The sequence below is a fragment of the Gavialis gangeticus genome, unplaced genomic scaffold (assembly GCF_001723915.1).
Source record: "Gavialis gangeticus isolate Ggan-Ray unplaced genomic scaffold, GavGan_comp1, whole genome shotgun sequence".
NCBI lineage: Eukaryota > Metazoa > Chordata > Crocodylia > Gavialidae > Gavialis > Gavialis gangeticus.
This window is the reverse complement of record NW_017729025.1, coordinates 117,888,553-117,908,968: the sequence shown is the minus strand read 5'-3', so window position 1 is coordinate 117,908,968 and position 20,416 is coordinate 117,888,553. Positions and strand designations below refer to the sequence as shown.

The window sequence follows — 20,416 nt, the reverse complement described above, 5'->3', positions numbered from 1 at the left end:
ACCCCCAGAGCCAGGAGCCACACTACCATCCTTCCAGCTGGCTGGGGGGGGAGGGAGAAGCCTGCAGTGGGGACCCTCCCAGAGCCAGAAGCAGGACTGGAGTCCCCTTGCCATGCTCCCCTCTCAGCCTCTAGACTGGCTCGGAGAGGGTCATGGCTACCAACTCAGGAGGGAGGAAGCCAAGGCCCCAGTGCAGGCTTCTCTCTCCTCCAAGCCAGCCAGAAGCCTAAGAAGTGTGGCTCCTGGCTCCCAGTTCTGGGGCCAGAGCCAAGCCTCAGTGCAGGCTTCTCCTCTTCCCCCTTCCCCAGGCCCTCAGCCAACCCAGAAGCTCCCAGCTCAGGGGGCAGAGCCAAGCCCAGGGGCAGACTTCCCTCCCCTGCTGCCTCAGTCAGCTGAGAGGCTAAGAAGGGGGCATGGCCAGGAAATTCCAACCCTGCTCCCAGCTGAGGGGGAGTGGGTGGCAGAGTAAAGCCCCAGTTCCAGCTTCCCTTCCTTCCCCCTGCCCCAGGGTGTTACAGGATGGGGGGTCCAGTGCCAAGTGGGAGAGGCAGTTTTTTCCCCACTACCACTCCTTGCACAGCCAGTGGAGAAGCTGAGAGGGCATGGCTTGGGGAATCAGAGGGCTCCAGCTCTGTACTGGCCAGCAGGCTGAGAGGTGAGCTCTAGGATCCCCTGCTATTAGTATGGGCCACTGTAAGGGCCTGGCTGCCTTTCCTGTTTGAAAAGTAAACATCAGTTCACTTGCCTATTGGTTCAATCTATGCGGTTTACAAAAACCTGCAAAGACTGACTCAATTGAACCTTGGGCTTTTTGACTATCTGTACTTAGCCCATGTGTTTATACAGGGTTAAATTTAGTCTTTAGGACTCACTTCTATAATTTATTAACATGGAAAAAAGAGTTGCTTATCAAAGGAGTATATCACTGTTAGCTGTGGAACAAATTTTGTCCTGGATACCCTGTGCCCTCATATGGAAGTATAAAAGGTCTCTAAAAAAGTTGTGGAGTATTTATCTGAATATGAACTTTGCTCCCAATTAACAAAAGACATCACACAGTTGAAGCATGTTGAAGCATCACTGCAACCATTCAAGCTACTAGCAGTATCATTCATCACCGTTTTACCCTGAGACGTCGCTTCAGGAACAGATTGTATCTCCTTCCAGTCTGCTGGAATAACCAACAAGTAGTTAACAAGCACGTCATCTACCTCAAGGACCTAGTTCTAAAATTATTCCAAGCAAGTCACTCAGTAAAGTTAGAGTCTGTATGCCAATAATAAAGGTAAGATAAGGCTTTAGGTTTTAAACAACAGAAACCAAAACTCACTGATATGTTTATAATATATAGAGTTCAATTAAGACTAAAGCAGCAATTGCCATTCATTAACTAGAGAGCTCTAAAATGATTTTAATTCTATAATGCTAAATGCTGTTAAATATGAGGGCACTCAGCTCACATACAGCTCAAAACAGCAGGCCAAGAAAGCATCATCAAACGTTAACAACAAAACCAAGCAGCAGTTTATGGAAAGAGGAAGAATGTTTCTCTTAAGCTTATTTTATATGTGTTTGGAGCCATATAGCACACACAGGAAATAGATAGCAATGTATTTCTTTATCTGATAAAACTAAAAGGGCTATTAACCCTCATCACTCAAGGCCTACATTTATCTGCAAGTGGATTAGAGAAAAAAATCCCTTAAAGTACTGCAGAACTGGGTGCATTTGAGGGAGGGCTGTATACTCATCCTCACTATCCCTGGTAACTGCTAAAAATGATACAGTAGGCTAACCAGACAGGCGGTCATATATTTCTGCAGAGTACACTGGCTTTTCAGGAAATAACTGACCACAATATTTCAAATTAAAGTGATATATAGAGGTAATGTAATCACTTTCAGAAATCTGCTTTAATTCCCCCCTGGTCCTCCACTTTGGTAATTAGCAAAGCTGATCACTTGTACACTAATTATGACAGGTCACTAAAGCTAGTTCATTGCTGCAATAAAAGTTATCATCCAAAAAGGGCCTCTTGCAATTAAGCTAGATTAATTCATGAGAGTTGAAGCAAGGGAATTTCCTTGGGGAATGACTTTGCTTCCAGATGTATTGCTACTAGAGGTGCACCGACCAATATATCGGTGCCATATCAGATCCTCATTGATAAAAGTAAAATTAACATTATTGGCTATCGGCTTGTTTTGGCTGGTATAACTGATAACATCACCAGTAAATATAATATGCCTTCTGGCCAGAGTCCCTGGATGCCCTATGCATGCTTGCAACTCCACCCATGCAAGTGGCCAGGAATACAGCCAGGTAGTATGGAGCACCCTGAAGGTAAGTCTATAGAGAGAAAGGTGTGTGGGGAAGGGAAGGGGCCTGGGGGGAGCAGATCAAGGCCCCCACAGTAGGGCAGGGACTGGGGCTCGGGCTAGGGGTGCTGCCTAGCTAGGGCAGTGAATGGGACCCAGGGCCAGGACAAGGAACGGGACAGAGCCACAGGAGGCACAGGGGTAAGGGTGTGGAGGGGGGCAGCTGCCTCCAGCTGTACATGCCCCCTGGGGGAGGCATGGGCTCCCAGATTTGTGTGTAGGTCTTGATCTTTCCTCCCTATGCCCCTTCCCTCCCCTGTTCCCCTTCCACTCCACAAACTTACCTATAGGGTGCTGCTGTCCATATGCCTAGCTGCATTCCTGTAAATCAGTTATTGGCTCAGTATCGGCTAATATGGCTGGTTAGTAATTGGCTATTGATATCAACCAAAAAAATATCGGTGTATCCCTAATTTTTATTTATGCACCCCTTACTATTGAAGACAAGATGATTAAAACATGGAATCTAAAGAGAAGAAATTTTATCCTTGATCGAAGTTTTGTTGGTATTCTACTTTTTTGTATCAGCATCAATTACCTGAGAGTGTAAAAACAGAAATCTCCCCCCGCCACAAAAAAACCCCGTTTGAGCCTTAAGTTTCTACTCCTTGCCCTCTACTCTGCAGTAACTCTCCATAATACAATCCAATAACTGTGCCAAAGCAAGCAATTTTATAGACTGTGGATATGTCTGCTACTTAAACATTATCACTGTCCTATTAATAAAGGCTAAATTCTCCATGAAGTCATTCAGGTGTAAGCCCTCTGAAGTCTGCAGTTATACTGATGCCCATAACTTATTACTAAATCTTTAATGTTCATGTAAACATCCACCAGAATTAGCATAAAGTACTTCGTTTTAAATGCTAATCCCCCTACATGATAATTTTAACTGCATTGCAGTGCTCATATCAGGCATAAACTGAAGTCCCAAGTTAGGGCCTCCATACCCAGAAGCAACTGGTTATAAAAAAAAAGATGAACTGTGGTATTGGGATTAAATACTGTCTGCCCCTAAAACCAAAGACAACTGCAAACCTATTTCACATTTGCTTTTGCACAAGGGATTTGGGTAAAGATGACTGGTGGTTTCTCCCCACTAATTGCAATCTAAAATGCACCCATATAAAACCTTGCTGCATATCCAAAGAGGATGTATACAAGTTCTGATCACCTTAGTCCCTAGAGTGGATCTAATAACCAACTCAAACAAGTCAGCCACCACTAATTATAAGAGGGGAAGTTAACTGCTGGATATGGTATCAACCACAAAACAATCCCCACAGAAGGTGCTTCAAAAAAATTACTTTGGCTTTTACTTGGATTCACACAGTGACAGACTGTCATAAATATTTACTAAAAAATGAACTGCCTACTAAAATGCTAAGAGTTCTGACCTCAAATAAATCAGTCACCTACTCCAAATTCTTTTATCTATGTTATAGTAGGAAAAATAAGTTCAAACAAACAAACAAAACATTCAATACAATTTATCAGACAGAGTTGTTATAGCATCCCCATATGATTTAATTCTGTCTGACTACAGACAATCCTAGGAGAACTTTAAACTCTAGAGGCATTCATACATGTGCTTTGGAAGTCAGGGGGAAGGCACTTTAATTAGAGCAGCTCTTGGAGCTGCTCTAATTAAATCACCTGAAACATCTGTGTATCAACATCCCTGCTCTGAAAAATGGTGGTGGGGGCACATTAACTAAAGCTTGTCAAATGAGGTTTAATTAAAGCACCACAGCTGCCATTTCTCAGCACAGGGACACTGATACACATGACACTGGAGTCCACTCGAGTGCAGTAATTTCTATGCTCCAGCCACCTCACTTAATCGAGTCTGCTCTGACACACTGTAATTACAAGTTCTAGTGTGTTAGTTTCTTGCACATCTGTGATTATCCCAAATCTAAGCAATATTTTAGCTACCTGTGATAATATCATAACAATCTTAAAAGGCTATACTATAAAATATCTAGTCATTAATTCATACCAATTAGCAAACCATTCCTTGAGAATACTGAAATACATGCAAATTTAAGACAGAAAAAACTGCAATCCATATAGGAATTAGCTACAGCTTGGAAGGGTAAAAACATCCAGTGGCTTAAACCTAAAACCCTTATAGTGCAAACTATGTTTGCTTTTTAATCATTCTTTGTGGTGTTTATCCAGGAAAAAATCAGTTGCTTCAGTTGAAGAGAATTTTCTTTAACAGAGAGATACTGATTAAAGTTTTGCCATGCTAAAAATACTGTCAAATGAAAGTTATTCCCAAGAGCAAGAAGCTCCTGTAAGTGCAATTACATGACATATGCAAATATGGAAGCATTCCACTATAAATCAGGAGCCATATTCACTGCTGGTATGTCTGAAGTAACTTCAGTGGAGTCATCACACCAGAGATTCATCTAACACACAAATCTATAGCATATTCTTGCTTTAAGTAATCAATATAATTTAACTGGTGGTTATTACTTTGCCAAGAAAGTGTAATATACAACCTTGTTAATGCTACATGTCTGATTTTGAAAGTGTGTTTCATGAAAATAGCACAGATATATACAAAAGTGCAACTTTGTCCTGCATATAAAAAAGCTTTTGCTTCTTAGTGTTACAATTTTAGAAGCCTTTTCTGTACTTCTATCACAGTTCTCTTATATTTTCAAACTAGTTAGAAAGATGGAGGAGGTGATGGTATATCTTAAGACACATTTTTTAAAGATTTTAAGACTTCTGCTTTAATGTTTAATTCCACAGAAATACTAGCTAGGTGTGGGGACATTGAAATACCAAGTAAAAAATACATTACATGGACAATGTGTTAATATAAAAGACACGAGAGCCCAGTATAAGCATGCATATGATTATAGTGCATCTCAGCAGTAGTTATCCCTTTATATTACAACACTTTTATTTTATTTTATTTGCTTTATGAAGAAACTGTGCATTGTCAGTTTTAGTTGGTGATTCATTGAAAAAATGTTTGAGAATTTTCCAGTCTCAATGAGATGGCATTTTCAGCCTGTGCATATAATTAACTACAATAAGTCACCATTACATGAAAAATTTCAAATCACATCAATGTTTATTTTCTAAACCTTTACACTGTGCTTTAAAGCAGGGGCGGGCATTTATTTCAGGTGGAGGGCTACTTACTGAGTTTTCACAAGCCATTGAAGGCTGCATGACAGGCAGCCAGGGGCAGATAAATATTAATTTTCTAAATTGTTTAGGAGCCCTGCAGGCTGGATAGAATGGCTTGGCAGGCCGCATCTGGCCTGTGGGCTGCATTTTGCCCACCCCTGCTTTGAAGCATCATGCTTGACTTTGTCAGAGCTCTACAGATCATTATAGCAGTAGAGACACACCAATGCATGTTAATATCACCAGAAGTGGAGCATACACTACACCCATTCTTCCATCAAATCAAATAACTTTATAAAAAAAATTAAACTTTCCAGTTTTCTTCACAAATATTAAACATGTACTATTATCTATATTGAATTGTATGAACTTTTTGGTATGCTTGGTTTATAGATTATAGCTAAACACAAACAAGAGACATACCCCAATTTCCTGTGAGAACATTACACAGTTTTCATGTTACAGAAAACATAGTTAACTGCAGAAAGAGTATGGCTTACTTGAAAAACTGGAAAATTTGGGGGGACATATTTTTGCATAAAGCAATAGAAGACATCACACAGATCCATGCAAAAAAGCATGAATATCACTTGCTGCTTACCACTTGATGATCAGGGATCAGTAAAGTAGTCTCAGTGCTGCTTAGCCCCTGCCAGTGGCATTATGGGAGAGACATAATGTTGTTAGTGAAGATGCAAGGGCAGCAAGATGTTCAAATATAAAACTAAAAGAAACAATGTAGCTCTTGGTTTGTTATGGCAAGCTGTGTTAAGTGACTGCTGGATTTCAGCCCCAGAAAACAGCATGCTAAATAAATCATTTCTCAATTTTTATTTTCTCAGACAAATAGACTGCCTGGATTATCACCACTGATTTTTATGTAGCATAGTATACCACTGATTTTAACAGATTTGTAATTATCTAGAAGGGTCTCTTTACAAAAATGTCATCAACTATTTTTCAACATTTCCACCATGAAAATGAGAATTGTCCACTGAATAGCTTAAAGCTGTCAGTCTACCATTTGGTAAAAGAAAAATCCTTTTTTGGAAGGTTTTCCTACTTTATTTTTGAAATGGTTACAGTAAAATATACATAACAAATGTCATTGCAATTACATTCAGGTCCAACTATGATGCTGCTTTCTTTGGTGGTATTAGTCCATGTAATCTCAAAATCCAATGAGCATCTCTTAATCAGAATACATCCAATGAGAGAAATGATTTGGTTTTTAATGCAGAGGTGGCAAGTTTAAACAATGAAATATTAATGACACAGGCCCCGATCCCACTCTATCCCATCTCTGCCTGTGTAAAGATCAGGTCTAAATAATGGAAAATATCAGTGGTTTGGAAAATAACCAGAGACAGGTACTTGAAATATGCGATCATCTTTCATGCCTTCATTTTATAAATGTTTCTGAATATAAAAGCACAACAGACAGATGGACGTAAACAATGGGATCAGGAAGGAAATAAATACTATACAGCAATTAAAGCTGAAACAGAATGTGAAAATGTGGCATTTGTTTTGACTGTGAAACTAACTGATTCCAGTCAGAGTGAGCCTAGTTACTTCATACTGAACCTTGGTTATTAATTATTTACAGTTATATTATTTTAATAACATTATGTAAGATGAATTCTGGGAAATTCATTGTCAAAATCAAATTTAAAAAACACTGCATTGCTAATCGACAGGAAAAAAAGAATTAAAAAAAAAATTAACTGAAAATACACGTTGATGCATATTTTCAATTACTTTTATCAGGAAAAGCATTAGAAACCCATCCGTATAATTGATCTGAAGAAAACACACTAGTTAAGTCCATGTTGAAATGCTAAATTAAGGAACAAATACTGGCCATTTCCTTCTCTGCTAATAAATGCATGTTTGTCTATTTTGTTCAGACAGAGTTTTAACATATCTCCATTTCAGAGTCTTAAACAAGGTTATTTAGACCAGTAGGTTTATTTTGTTTCAAATAATTCTTCATGGGGAAAAGAATAGATGAGAAAATACAAATAAACACGATGCATGCACATATTAACCTGCTTTGAATTCTGCTAACCTACTCTGAACTCTGTTGAGGACTGATCCTGCAGAGGTAGATACCAGCAAAAAAATCCCCATTGACTGAAAAGAAATAAGCATCAAGAAGTACATTGAACTGCTGCAGTTAAGATCGAAGTTTTGCTTTTTAAAACATCAACCTCATCCTGTACAGTACAAGTTTTGTGAACAATGAAAGTGCCTGTTCTTGCTTTTTACTTCATTCCCCTGAGAATGTCAGCCTCTCACTTGAGAAATGCCCTCCTTTTTTCAAGTCTCTGCAATTCTCTTGGCTTTTCTTTTGGATTCTCCTTTCTGTACTTCCACTCACACATTTCCTATCTCTTCTCTTCCTATCTCTTCCTATCTGACTAGCTGTAAATATGGGGTTTAAGTCACATACCAATCTCAATTTTGGGGGCTTCTGTGGCAGTTTTATCCTCCTTTATGAAATCTTTGACTTTAAAAAAACTCACTGATAAAATTATAATATACAGAACAATAATGAAACACTGTAGGATGAAGCATGCAATAGCATAGAAAGGTCAATAGAAACAGTTATATATATAAAAATCATTCTTATCAAGCTGGGACCAACTCTTCTTCTCCAACAGTGCCAGTATAAAATATAAATATTTTCACTGAAGTCACTGCAGTTAAGCAAAGTAATGGTGCTGGAGCTAAAATACCCTTTCTTCAAGTACTTAAATTTTGGCATCTTTATTACAGGCAGACCACATTTATCATATGTCACTGTCTGCATATGGTGCCTATCATAAGAGGATTTTAAACCTCAGCAGACAGTCTCTAGACGGTAGTATAATACAATAACAAAAATATTAAGAATAATGGGGTTCTCACAAACATCCAGCAATAATCTAACTGCTCATTTGGAATTCAAAGACAACTTACTTTAGTGGTAGCAATAGAAGGTTGATGTTGAGTGCACTGAAAATCCCATACTATGGTCACTAACAGATGTTCAGTTAAAGGCATGATGGGATCTGGTCTACAATCCCAACAATCGTACCTCCTACCACACACACCTGTGCATGGTAGGAGGCGCTAACCACACATTCAATTTACAGTGAGATTGGAACCAGACACAAAGTTATTACAAAAAAATATGGCTTATTCCCTGTTTTACTGCACCACTAATTTCATAAATGTGTGGCCCGGTTACTACTTAATACATGATTAACTGGTTAATGATGTCTTAAGCGTAACATCTGCCAAGGGCCTAAGTATCTGCAATACTCAACAGACATTCAATATTCCTTTTGCAAGGTTTTGTAAATAATTTTGATGTAGCTGTGCAAACATCCAAAAACTTCTTTAAAATACAGCCAAAATTAAAAATTACTATTTTAAAGTGATCTATTTTCACAATAGCAAAGCAAAATAATACTGTGCATTTACTTGAATATAGCTGTGTGAATTAAATGTATTTTTATCAGAAGGAACTATCAAAATGCCTATTGCTTTCATGTTTGTCCATATTTTACTTGGAACAAATGCTAAAAGATACTGACCACATCTTATTCTCAAAGAACTCAATGTGCCAGATCCTCATTTAGGGTAAACTTCATTAAATTAGAGCTATGCTAATTTACTCCAGCTGATTACTTGTTTTAATAAGAATTACTTGTGCTTGAAACCTCTCATGATCTGGCCAATTAAAAAATATATAAAAATTTTAATTTTGCAGCAATATCCTGAAAACAACATTTCTAAGACATAAAAGAGCATAAACAATTTGGTGCAAAACTTTGTAAATTAATTCTCATCATCTTCACTCAGCTCTAAGAGGGTGTAATGCTGAGCCTTACTTATAAGTGATATCGCCTTCTATGGGGTGAGGAGATTAATTCATTTTTTTTTAAAAAAGCCTATGTATACTAAAAACGTGCACTCTTCATGTAAATTTAGAAAAAAGTGCCACCCCTTCTCTTTCTAACTCTGTATCAGAAAGATTCTGCAGATATCAAAGATTCAAGCATTGTTCATGATTCAATTTCCCACATAGACTCCAACAAATGAAGTCAAGAAAGGAATTTGACAAATATCATCATGTTTGAAAGACCTAAAATTTTACTGGTAGAGCATTCATTAAATATGCCAACTTTAAACCACTCTTTTAATATCGTAAAAATCTTTTTGTACATTTTTATTGTTATGTTTCAAGCTAAAGAACTGGAATGCTAAAAGGCAATGGGTTTCATCTTCTACCATTTCCCAAATTGTGGGTGCAATTCTATCTATGCAAATCAGGATGGAAGCATTTTGTATTCACTCACAACTGATCCTTAGCATACATGAAAGTGATCGGGCAGCATAAAATGCATGAAAGAATCAGGCTTACTAAGATTTAAAAATCCCTAATTTTCATTTGTTTGAGAACCATGGGAGCTTTCCAAATAATTTATGCATATCTTGAAGTGGGAGGATCCAGATAGGTCTTCTAAGGACTAGTCAAGAATTGTGTTTACAAAGATTACAAAGATGCTACTGGTTGGCAGGACCGTATTCTAACCTAGGCTGCAACAATAGCCAATATTAAATGGCAGGGTAATAGAAGCACTAGAAATAGCAGGGTAAGAGAAGACTGAAAGCTAGATGAAGAATCCTTCCCCTTATTGGAAACTGGAAAAATATTCAGCTATAGACAATCCAAGTTGAGTTGTGAGGTTTATAGATATTCATGTGAGAATTGCTGGAAGAAGAATATTTTGTATATCAAATACATACAAACATTGCTAGTTCAATTCAGATATTATGGATTTTTCATTTTCCTTTTATGACTCAGAAAAGAAGCAAAGCAGGCAGATGCAAAGAAGTGCCAGTATAGAGTGCAAATGTAGAAAGGTTGTAAAAGTAGACGTGAACTAAAGAAAGAAACAAATTTCTTAAATATAAATATATATATATATACACATATTTGATGACACAGTTGCTTGTTGAGATCCTGTGTAATATTCCTTTGGCTGTTGCTTTATATATCATAGGAAATACTTCATTTTGAAATCACATTTTATTACTGTTGGGTTTTTTAATTAAATCATTTCTGAATAAAAGCACTAGTATAAATTACAGAGAGAACTTTCACTTCAATAAAAAAGCAAAAAAATGCACCACTACTTCAATGATACAATTTAATTCCTGTCTCTAAATTCTTTTGCATTGTGCCTTAAATGAGAGCATTATTCTTCTACTGTAACACTAAGTGCAAAGAGAATGAAATTCCAGGAAAAGACAGCTGTATGGGATGAAAGACTCCTTAAAAAACAAAACTGACAGGCCTGTCACCAGAGCAGATCAACAGAACAAAGGGTGCATTGCCTGCCAGGAGCTGAAACAGAGACTTCAACCTGAGGCTGAAAAGGTTCCTCACTGGAGTGGAAGAAAAAGCCAGTGTTTGTCCACAGCAGGACAGATGACACTGCCAGATTACCACTGAAATATATTAAGAATTCCAGGCTAAGGCAGGCACAAAAAACAGCAGTAGGGGCTTACTAAATACTTTCTACGCTAGGTACAGACATTCAAAAAGCCTGAGGCAGAATCAGTCTAAATTACGCAGTTTTCTATAAGCAACCTAGTTTAGATTGGTAATAAACACAACACACATTCACCCTTTGGTGAGCAGTTGTAAATCTTAGACTGGGTTCCACCATTATAAAACCAGTCTATGTGCTGAGCTTCTCTTCTTGTATGGGTCTAGGCTGGTTTCTGATCACTTACACCAGTAAAAGAGTAATGTTTGTACCTGGCCATAGTTTCCGACATAATAGCTGACAGAGTCAGTAGGCACTGAACCAGCAAAAGGTGGCTTTGGTAAGTAATGAGGGAAGAACATAAGAACCAAGCACACAAAAATAATCCTATGCTGTGGGGAGATGAAACAACTGAACTGATTTAAAGGATGGTGATTTACCATTTATGAGTACATTGTAACTCTTCTGTGTGTCTGCTGCTACCTACAGTAAAAGGAGACTAAATCCAAGCAGTTTATCCCATAAAGAATATCTAATAAAATACCTTGGTTTAGCTTCCATTTACTGTGGGAAAAGCAAACTTAAAAAAAAATTACATTGAATAATTTTGAAATCCAGCAAATCAGCCCATCCCCTTCTGAATCATTATAACTGTTTCATTTTTCCCAAACCTCAATTATAATTATAATATGGAATATTATCACAAATGGGTAGCCTTTAAATTAACTAGAAGTATAAACAAAAAAAAGGTCAATAAAAATGGGGTTTGATTTCAAAATATTAAACTTTGGACAATTAAACTTTGACAACTAAACTTTGGAAAATTAGGCAAACTGGGGCAGCTATACAATGAAGATGGAAATCAAAGTAAAGATAATACAGGCATGGCCCCAAAACTAAACACTACGCCTCAGTTTTCAATAAGGATGGATATGCGGAAGTTGTAGCAAAGGCGGAGTAGCTAAAGGACACAAATGTATAGAAAATAAATTATCACATCCAAGGCAGCTATAACGCTCAAAGAACTTAATGCATTCAAGTCGGGGTAGCTAAATAATTTCCATTGCAAAATACTGATAGAATAGTAGTGACATTGTAAGGATGGGGACCAGGATTTTTAATAAATATAAAATTGGTGGTGGTACTACAACACTACAGAACAGCAAGTGTAGTACCTATATTTAAGATTTGGAGAAACAGTAGTGTGGTCAGCTACAGACCCTTTATTCTGACCTAAATATTATGCAAAACTCTTGATCCAGTTTTGTAGGAAAGTCATGGAGGTAAATAGAAAATGGGATAAATGGAGCACAGTTTTCACTAAAACAAATTATGTCAGAGTAGGCTAATAACATTACTTGATAGCATAATTGCTGATGGCGCCAAACGAGAAGACTGTCAAAACAGAAAGGGTCTAAATATCACAGAGGAAGAACTGGATAACCTTCAGGTCTGGAGTAACAGAAATGAGAATGAATTTGCTAATACAAAGTCTAAGGGCATGAACATAGGAATTAGTAACAAACATTCTGCTATCACCTGGAGACTCATTAGTTGGGAATAACAGAAGAGGAGAAGGACCCATCAATGATAGAAACACTATGAAATACCAACACGATGCAACTGTGAAAAAAGGCAAATATATTTTAGGATGTAATGGGTGAAGTATTTTCAATAAAGATAAGGAAACACTGTATTTACTCAAATGTGTAAGACAAGGTTTTTCCCCCCATTCAGAACAGTCAGGGGGAAACCCTTGTCTTATATTCATATACAAAGTGGAGGGGGCAGTAGGTGGCTGCTGAGGTTCTAACTCTGGCCCTGAGCCTGGGTCAGGGCCAGTCAGACCCACAACAGCCTCCTGCCCGCAATTCTCCTCTGCCTCCTGCCCACTCCCGACCCTTCCCCTTACTGTCAGGCACAGCTCAGCTGTGGCTCAGGACAGGGTCTATTGTGGACACTGTTGCATTGCCTGCCCGGGAAATCAGCAGTGCTGCACGAGTTAGGCAAGGGCTGAGCTTTCACATGCTGTGGTCTGGGACTGAGCAGCATCTGACAATAAGGAGGAAAAGGGAAGAAGAAGGGGCAGAGACTGGGAAGATGGGCAGAGGCTGTGGGGAGCTGGAAGTGGGGGGTGTACATAGCAAGGGGGGCAGGAAACCTGTAGGGTAAAGGAGTGGGCGGGCTAGAGGGCAAGGGATCCACCCGAGCTCCTGTCCCCAGCCACTGCTTTCCCTGCTGCAGGGGAGAAGGTGGGGGTGGAATTAGAGACAAACCTCCAATAATTACCTAGAAAATTATAACAAATGTATATATTTTGCATATATAGAATCTAATTATTAGGTGATTGTCTTATAGTCAAGTAAATAAGGTATTACTACCTTTACACCAGACACTGGTTAAACTTCTGGAATACTCTGTACAAATGTAATCACCCATGATTAATACAGATGGATTCAAAACAGGAAAAAGGAAGGGCTACTCAGATGACAATGGAATGGAAGGCCTAACTCATGAGTGGAGGCTATAAAAAGCTTGGTTTCTTTATAAAAACAAAGGCTAAAAGAGATGATTGCTTCATATAAAAAAATCAAAGAATTAAACACTAGGGAATAGAAAAGCTATTTAAACTAAAAGGCAATGTTGGTGCAAGAGCAAGTGATTGATAGTCATCCATTCATAAATTTAGACTGAGAATCAGTAAGAGGTTTTGAAACATCAAGATTGTGGGGTTCCATGCCAATCTTCCAATTGAAATAGGAGAGGCAAAATATAAAAGGATTTAAAATGAAGACTGATAAGTTTTTTTTGAAAGGGGTTATCTGATGTGGCTGTCTGTAATACCAGGAGGCTGTGCTCTAACTCAGGAAGTCCCTTCAGTTCTACACTCTGTAGAACAAACTGTAAGTTAGCTTTTAGTATGGAGGTATTTCATCACATGCTCAGCAGACAGAACAATCAGTCTATCACTGCTCAGTCCTTGACGGATATTGTTTCATTTCTGTGGCGTACAGCATGTATGAAAGTTCATTCCTAGTGTAAATATTTCTCAAATTACGTCATCTGCAATCCTCTGGTAGTTAGATGCCCCAAGCTTCCTCTCAAAATTATTAAACCACCAGAAGAAATTAACAACATCAAGAAAACATATTTTCTTAAATGTTTTGTTTCTAAAGTAAATTTTAAATATATATAAAATAAGTAAAATGTAGAAAATACATGGTCTTCTGTTATTTTAACAGGTGATATACTGTATGTACAGAGAAGAGAAATATGATGAGCTAACAGCTACTCATTACTTTTGTTATTTCATTACATGGGACTGTCCTCTTTATCCTGAAGAGACAGTTTATACATCTAATTTAGATTATTTTATTTCTCCTCATGAGCAGCTTTTTCCTCAACAAATTGTGAGTGCCAGACAGATGCAAGTCAGTTGTTCCTTTACCAAACCAGTGACATACGCAGTCATAAAATAATGCTGTGCTTTTTCAGGAACACTGTTTTCCCAGTTGCCAAGGTGCTGCATTGTGATTTTTATCTCATATTAATATCACATACCATTGACAATAATGTCAAGCAGTGCTTAGTATAACAGTATTCTGCAAGTTTTGAGATCTAACTGTGCTATTACATAGGAACATAATAATTGCCATTTACTGGGTCAGACAGCAGGTCCAACTATCTGGTATCACACAGTGGCAGGGAGTAGATCCTGAAAGGGAGAGTGAACTGGGTATGACCAGGGTTTTTTCCACTGTTCCTCTCTCAATTGCAGCCACCAGCATTTAAGATCTAGGAAGCTCTAATTCAGAGACTGTATCCCTAACTCCCATGATCAATACCTACTGATGCCCTTTTCCTCCAAGTATTTGTCCGGACCCTTTCTGCATCTGGCTAAACTGTCACAACATCTGGTGGCAATGAGTTCCACCCTTTAATTATACTCCATGTGAAAAAATAACTTCCTTTTTTGTTAGTTTTAATCTTGTTATCTACTAGCTTCATTTTCTGACCACTAGTTCTTATATTGTGAAAGACAGTAAATAATAAATCTCTTTAACTTTCTCTTCTCCATTTTAGTATTTTGTAAACCCTTATCATGTCCTCCCTCAAGCATCTCTTGTCTAAACTGAATAGGCCTGACCTATTTAGTCTCTTTCCATATAGAAGCCCCTCCATACCACTTATCCTTCTTGCCCTTCTTTGTACCTTCTCTAATTCCTCTCTATTCTTTGTAAGGTGTGGGGACCAGAACTGGGCACAGTATTCAAGATGCAGATCCCCCTTGGATTTATAAGGGACCATAATGATACTTTCCAGTTTATTTATAATTCCCTGCTTAATAATCCTTATCATTTGGTTTGCCTTTTTGATAGCAGCTGAGCATGGAGCTGATGTTTTTAGTGAATTGTCCACAATGACTCTCAGACCTCTTTCTATGTGGTAACAGCTAATGTAGAACCCATCATAGTGTAGGTATAGTTTGGGTTATTTTTGCCCAGACACATCACTTTATACTTATCTACATTAAATAGCATCTGCCATTTAGTTGCCCATTTGCTCAATCATGACAGATCCTTCTATAATTCCTCATAGTCCACCTTGGTCTTTACCACTTTGAATAATTTTGTGTCATCTGCAAATCTGGTCACCTCATTATTCACCCCCATTTCAGATCATGACTATGTTACATAGTACCAGCCCCAATACAGGTCCCTGGGGGACCCTGCTGTTTACTTCTTTCCATCTTGAAAATTGGCCATTTATATTCACTCTTTGTTTTCTATCTTTAAAACAATTTCTAGTCCACAGGTGGACATTTGTTGTGATCCCATTATTACCTTAGTTAAGAGCCTCTGATGGGGAACCTTGTCAAAGGTTTTGGGAAGTTCAAACATACTATGTCAACTGGATTGCCTGATCCACTTCCTTATTGACTATCTCAAAAAACTTAAGTAGGTTGATAATTTCCCACCAAAGCCATGTTGATTGGTCCCCAGAAGGTCATGGTCATTCATGTGCTGTACAATTCATTTTTTAAATTATTGTTTTTATCAGTTTTCCAGGAACAAAATACAGGCTCACCAGCCTGTAGTTCCTTGTGTCCCTTTTAGAGCCCTTTTTAAATATTGCAATCACACTGGCAACCCTTTAGTCCTCTAGCCTTTAGTGATAAGCTGCATACTACAGTTAGGAGTTCAGTCATTTCTGATCTGAGCTTCTTTGGGATGCTAGATTGAATGTCATCAGGTCCTGGTAATTTGCTACTGTTTAGTTTATCAATTTTCTTTGTGACCCCATCTACTGAAACCTCATTTTAGGACAGAGACACTAACTTGTCCTTGGAGAGGAGTGGTTCTGATGAGAGAATGTCCCTAACATCTTCCACAAAGATAATATTAAGCTAGGATTTCCCATCACAACCCTGGTAAAGGAAGAAAAGTTCTTACACAGTTAAGAAGATATGGTTTTAAATACTAATATCTAAAAGTCTTATTATTAGCCAAGTTTAATCCTCTCTCCATCTTCTTTCTATGTTTGAAGTTCACAGTCTTGCAAAGTAAATGGCACATGAACTGCACCTTACCTCTGAGTTGCCTGGAAGTTCTGATTCTGTGTTTGAACCGCTTTCATATAAACGTCCATTGCTATCTTCCCCTAAAAGACATAGGGAAAATATCCATATAAGTATGTGTATTTCATATTTAAAATCTTTCTGGTATGAATATAAAGAAAGAATTCAAGACATTAAGATAGAAATAAAGCATTTACATTAAAAAAGAATCAAAAGCCATATCTGGAAAATAATACTCAACAAGCAAGAGAAATCTCTGCAAATCATTCCTGAGACAACTACCAAGAGACAAAATGCACTCCAGTTCTACTAGCTAGTTGTAACCTTGCAGTAACAGAAACAAATTTAACTGTGATAAATGAATCTGTCAGAAACCACATTTTTCAGAAGATAAAATTCATTTTTGCACTCAAGGGTCACACGCTGAGAAACCTGATGCCTGAATTCTGAGCATTCTATTTTCCCAAAAGTTGTTTGCTAGCAAGTGAAATAGGTCTGTCTTTGTTAGTGAATCAATAGGGTATAGCTCTGAAACTTCCCAAGTGGTCTTTTTGCATTATAGATGTCTGCATAATGGAGATACGTTGGGAGAATCAGGAGGGATAATGACAGCTCAGATTACCAAACTCCCTGTTGTTTAAAATAGAAGACTTTATAATGTTACTTTAAGATTGGCACTGTATTATTTACCACATGTACACTGATTTAGACCTTGATACCAGTGTTTGGAGTTAGTATCAGTGGCTGTCCTAGCAGGATAACTCGCTGTCTTTTTTCTTGTTAGAACCTCCTCAGGTTCAGCTATGAAGTACTACTTTTGAATAGGAGTTATATTGGCCCCAACTCTAGTAAGCCTGTTGATTATTTTTCCGCTACTCAAAAGTATTTTATTTAATAGATTTTAAATGGCTGCAGACTTCAGTCAATTTTTTTTGTCTGTTCAGTCTTCATTCTAGGGGGGGAAAGGTGAATAAAACACATTTCCTAGAACTCTCTTATACAAAAATATGTAGTAAAATAGTTTATAACAATAACTGGTATGTTTATATAGAATAGGCATTATTTACTTAGTGGTATCCTTTTGTCAAATAAACATTTTTCCTATAATAGGGAACTTTCATGCAAAAGGTTAGTGTAAGAGTTTATTTTTTCTCTGCATGGAAAATATGCTTTCAAGAAGAACATGAAAATTATTTGATCCAGCTGCTACAGCTACTAGAGACAGGATAGCACCACTTATTTCTTCTATTTCTATGAATATACATGTGCCCAGAACCTACTTTTCAGGAATCCTCAGCAGCTGTACCTTCCATTCATCTGAATTTTTGCTGTGGGTACTTAGCACATCTACAACCAAGTTCATCTGGCTTATTACCAAATGAGAAGATATGAAACAGACTAACATGTATTTTACTGACTTGCAAAAGATTGAATGAAAGCTCACATGAAATACTGCTTTGTCAGGTTTTTTTTCCTTTTCACAAATAGTTCAGTGCTTATTTATTTTTTTTACTCCACCAGTGTAGTAAGCAGGAAAACTATACTTCTAGTATCCATATCTGATTTGCCAAAATCTCCTCTGGCAAGGCAACATTGTACTGTTTTCTCCAAAAGTTATGATAAATGATATGGTCTAAAAAGAATTGGATTATTTTAAGAGGAATTTGCTCTGAAAGTGTGTACATGGACATTTTTAAACTTGCTTTTAAATCAAGTTCTTCATATTGTCACTGCTTATCTAACATGAAGAGATATTAGACCAGAGACACATTTATTATAACATCCAAATTTATCCACAATTGATGTATGCAACTTTGTAATGGCAATAATTTGCACGTACAAAATGTATATTTTAAATCATTTTTTTAGAAATTACACACAAAGGCTTTATTTGAACTCCCAAATTTGCCTATCTGTATGTGCACTTTTGTTGGTGCAAGTTTAGAGGCTGCTTTTAAGACATTTTTTTAAATGTTAATGTAGAGTTTAGTGTAGGATTAAGTTCATTCTTTCCTACCTCACTAGCCCTTAGGTATCATTTTAAGGGATAGATGGAACTGGTGGGTGCCTAAGGTAAGCTGCTATTTCAAAACAGCAATAGCACTGGACTTAGAACTAGAGACAAGGAAAAAAGATTTAGCACAGAACTTTTATTTCAATACATCTCTAGCACGGCAGAAATACTTGGCACACAGAAGAAAACAGAACTGCACATGGGACACACTGCAATAGAGAAGTGTGACTGCTTGATAGTCGTTGATCAAAACTAGTTAACATTAATGTAGTCAGATCCATTTATATGAAGATAAAGGTGTTCATGTCAGAAAATGCATAAAGGGATACTGCATCTTCAAACAAGTCTCTGATGACAGCCTTTACAATAGGGATGATCCTGCCTCAGGCAGGGGATTGGACTAGATGACCTCTTGAGGTCCCTTTCAGCCCTTTTTTATGATTTTATGATTTTATATTATGTACAACTATATATAGAAGTGATAGCTGAACATTAAATTCAAGGGAAACCACAGCTCAGATATTTTATGTTGAACAGATCTTTTAGTTATGTAGCTGAATACATATGATGGAGAAGAGATGATTTTCACTATTTCTTTTTGGCACCATCTTTATTGAAACAAAAAACATATTTTCCAAATAGTTTTGATAAAGACTCTTTCCTTCTCTTTCCAATCAGTAATTTATATTGCATGTGTGAATTACATTACAAACCTAGTGTGGTTCCATATATCTTGCATTGAACTAAGATCTGATTGCATGCAATATCAGTGAAGCTATTATTCTGAAGTCTGATTTTCAACCGACTTTCAGCAGAGAAGTAAACAGAGAGGACATGCACAGAAAGGGAAGAAGACACATTACTTGTTAGTACTATACCTGCTGAACTTGATGGCTTGAAGTTGATAAGAATAACCATATTGTCTTTAAGGGAAAAAACATTAAGAGTAAGAACCAAAAGCCTGCTAAAGTAGCATCAATTTTAACACAATCTATTTAAAAGATCCCTTTTCTGCTGCAGTGGAGAAAATCATTATAACTAAAACATGAGGACTTCTTAGACATAAAAGTAATCTTTATAAACAGCATGGCCATTAGATGAGTTCCACCTATAATAAAGTTATTTAATGCATACCTTCTCTTTCACTGTCTTATATAGGCAGATACTTCAACAATTTAAATACCACGTGACTTCCACAGCAGAGGAAAGCAGTCATAACTTCACTTTCACTTGCCAAAGATAACCTGAGAAAATGCATTTTTATATGCACAGAGTACTTTAACAGTACTCTGTTATCCACTATATTTCAAAGTTATATATTGCTATTCAACTCCAGATGGTCTAATATGGGTACCCAGAATCAATCACAGAATAGGCTACATTTACAGATAGTCTACTTGTAAATATTAATATATATTGTGGTCCGCCATACTAATGAACTTGGAGTATCAAAAAGAACTGACTTTTTCCTAGTGCAACCTTTGTCTCTGATCCTTCAGTAACATACAAGTCTAAGAACATCTACCTACCAAAAACTTACCATCCCGGAAGGCCAAGCCCTCAAACATTCCAAGTCACTCCATACAGGTTATCTCCTGTGTCGTACGGCACTTTGGACAAGTTAATTAGCCCTTGCTCTGAGCATGCAGAACCTTGCAAGTACAGTTATACTGCTTTCAGTTCTTCAGGTAGTATGTGCAGAATAGTGCAGCATGTTTGAAAGTGGTTTTAACTGGTAGAGTAG

At 37.4% G+C, this 20,416-nt stretch overlaps 1 protein-coding gene across 2 annotated transcripts in view; it reads right to left on the bottom strand.

The window, feature by feature from the left end:
* Positions 1-19,590, bottom strand: part of ANO5 (anoctamin 5) — a 78,877-nt gene extending 59,287 nt beyond the window's left edge. The window contains exons 1-3 of one of the 2 annotated variants that reach the window (XM_019519471.1): positions 19,551-19,590; positions 16,671-16,741; positions 6,136-6,183 (exon numbers count right to left, since the gene is read on the bottom strand). In XM_019519471.1, coding sequence (XP_019375016.1) covers positions 6,136-6,183; positions 16,671-16,741; positions 19,551-19,590 — 159 coding nt within the window. The remainder of the gene's footprint in view (positions 1-6,135; positions 6,184-16,670; positions 16,742-19,550) is intronic. The other variant, XM_019519472.1, reaches the window with a different exon arrangement.
* Positions 19,591-20,416: the final 826 nt, after the last annotated feature.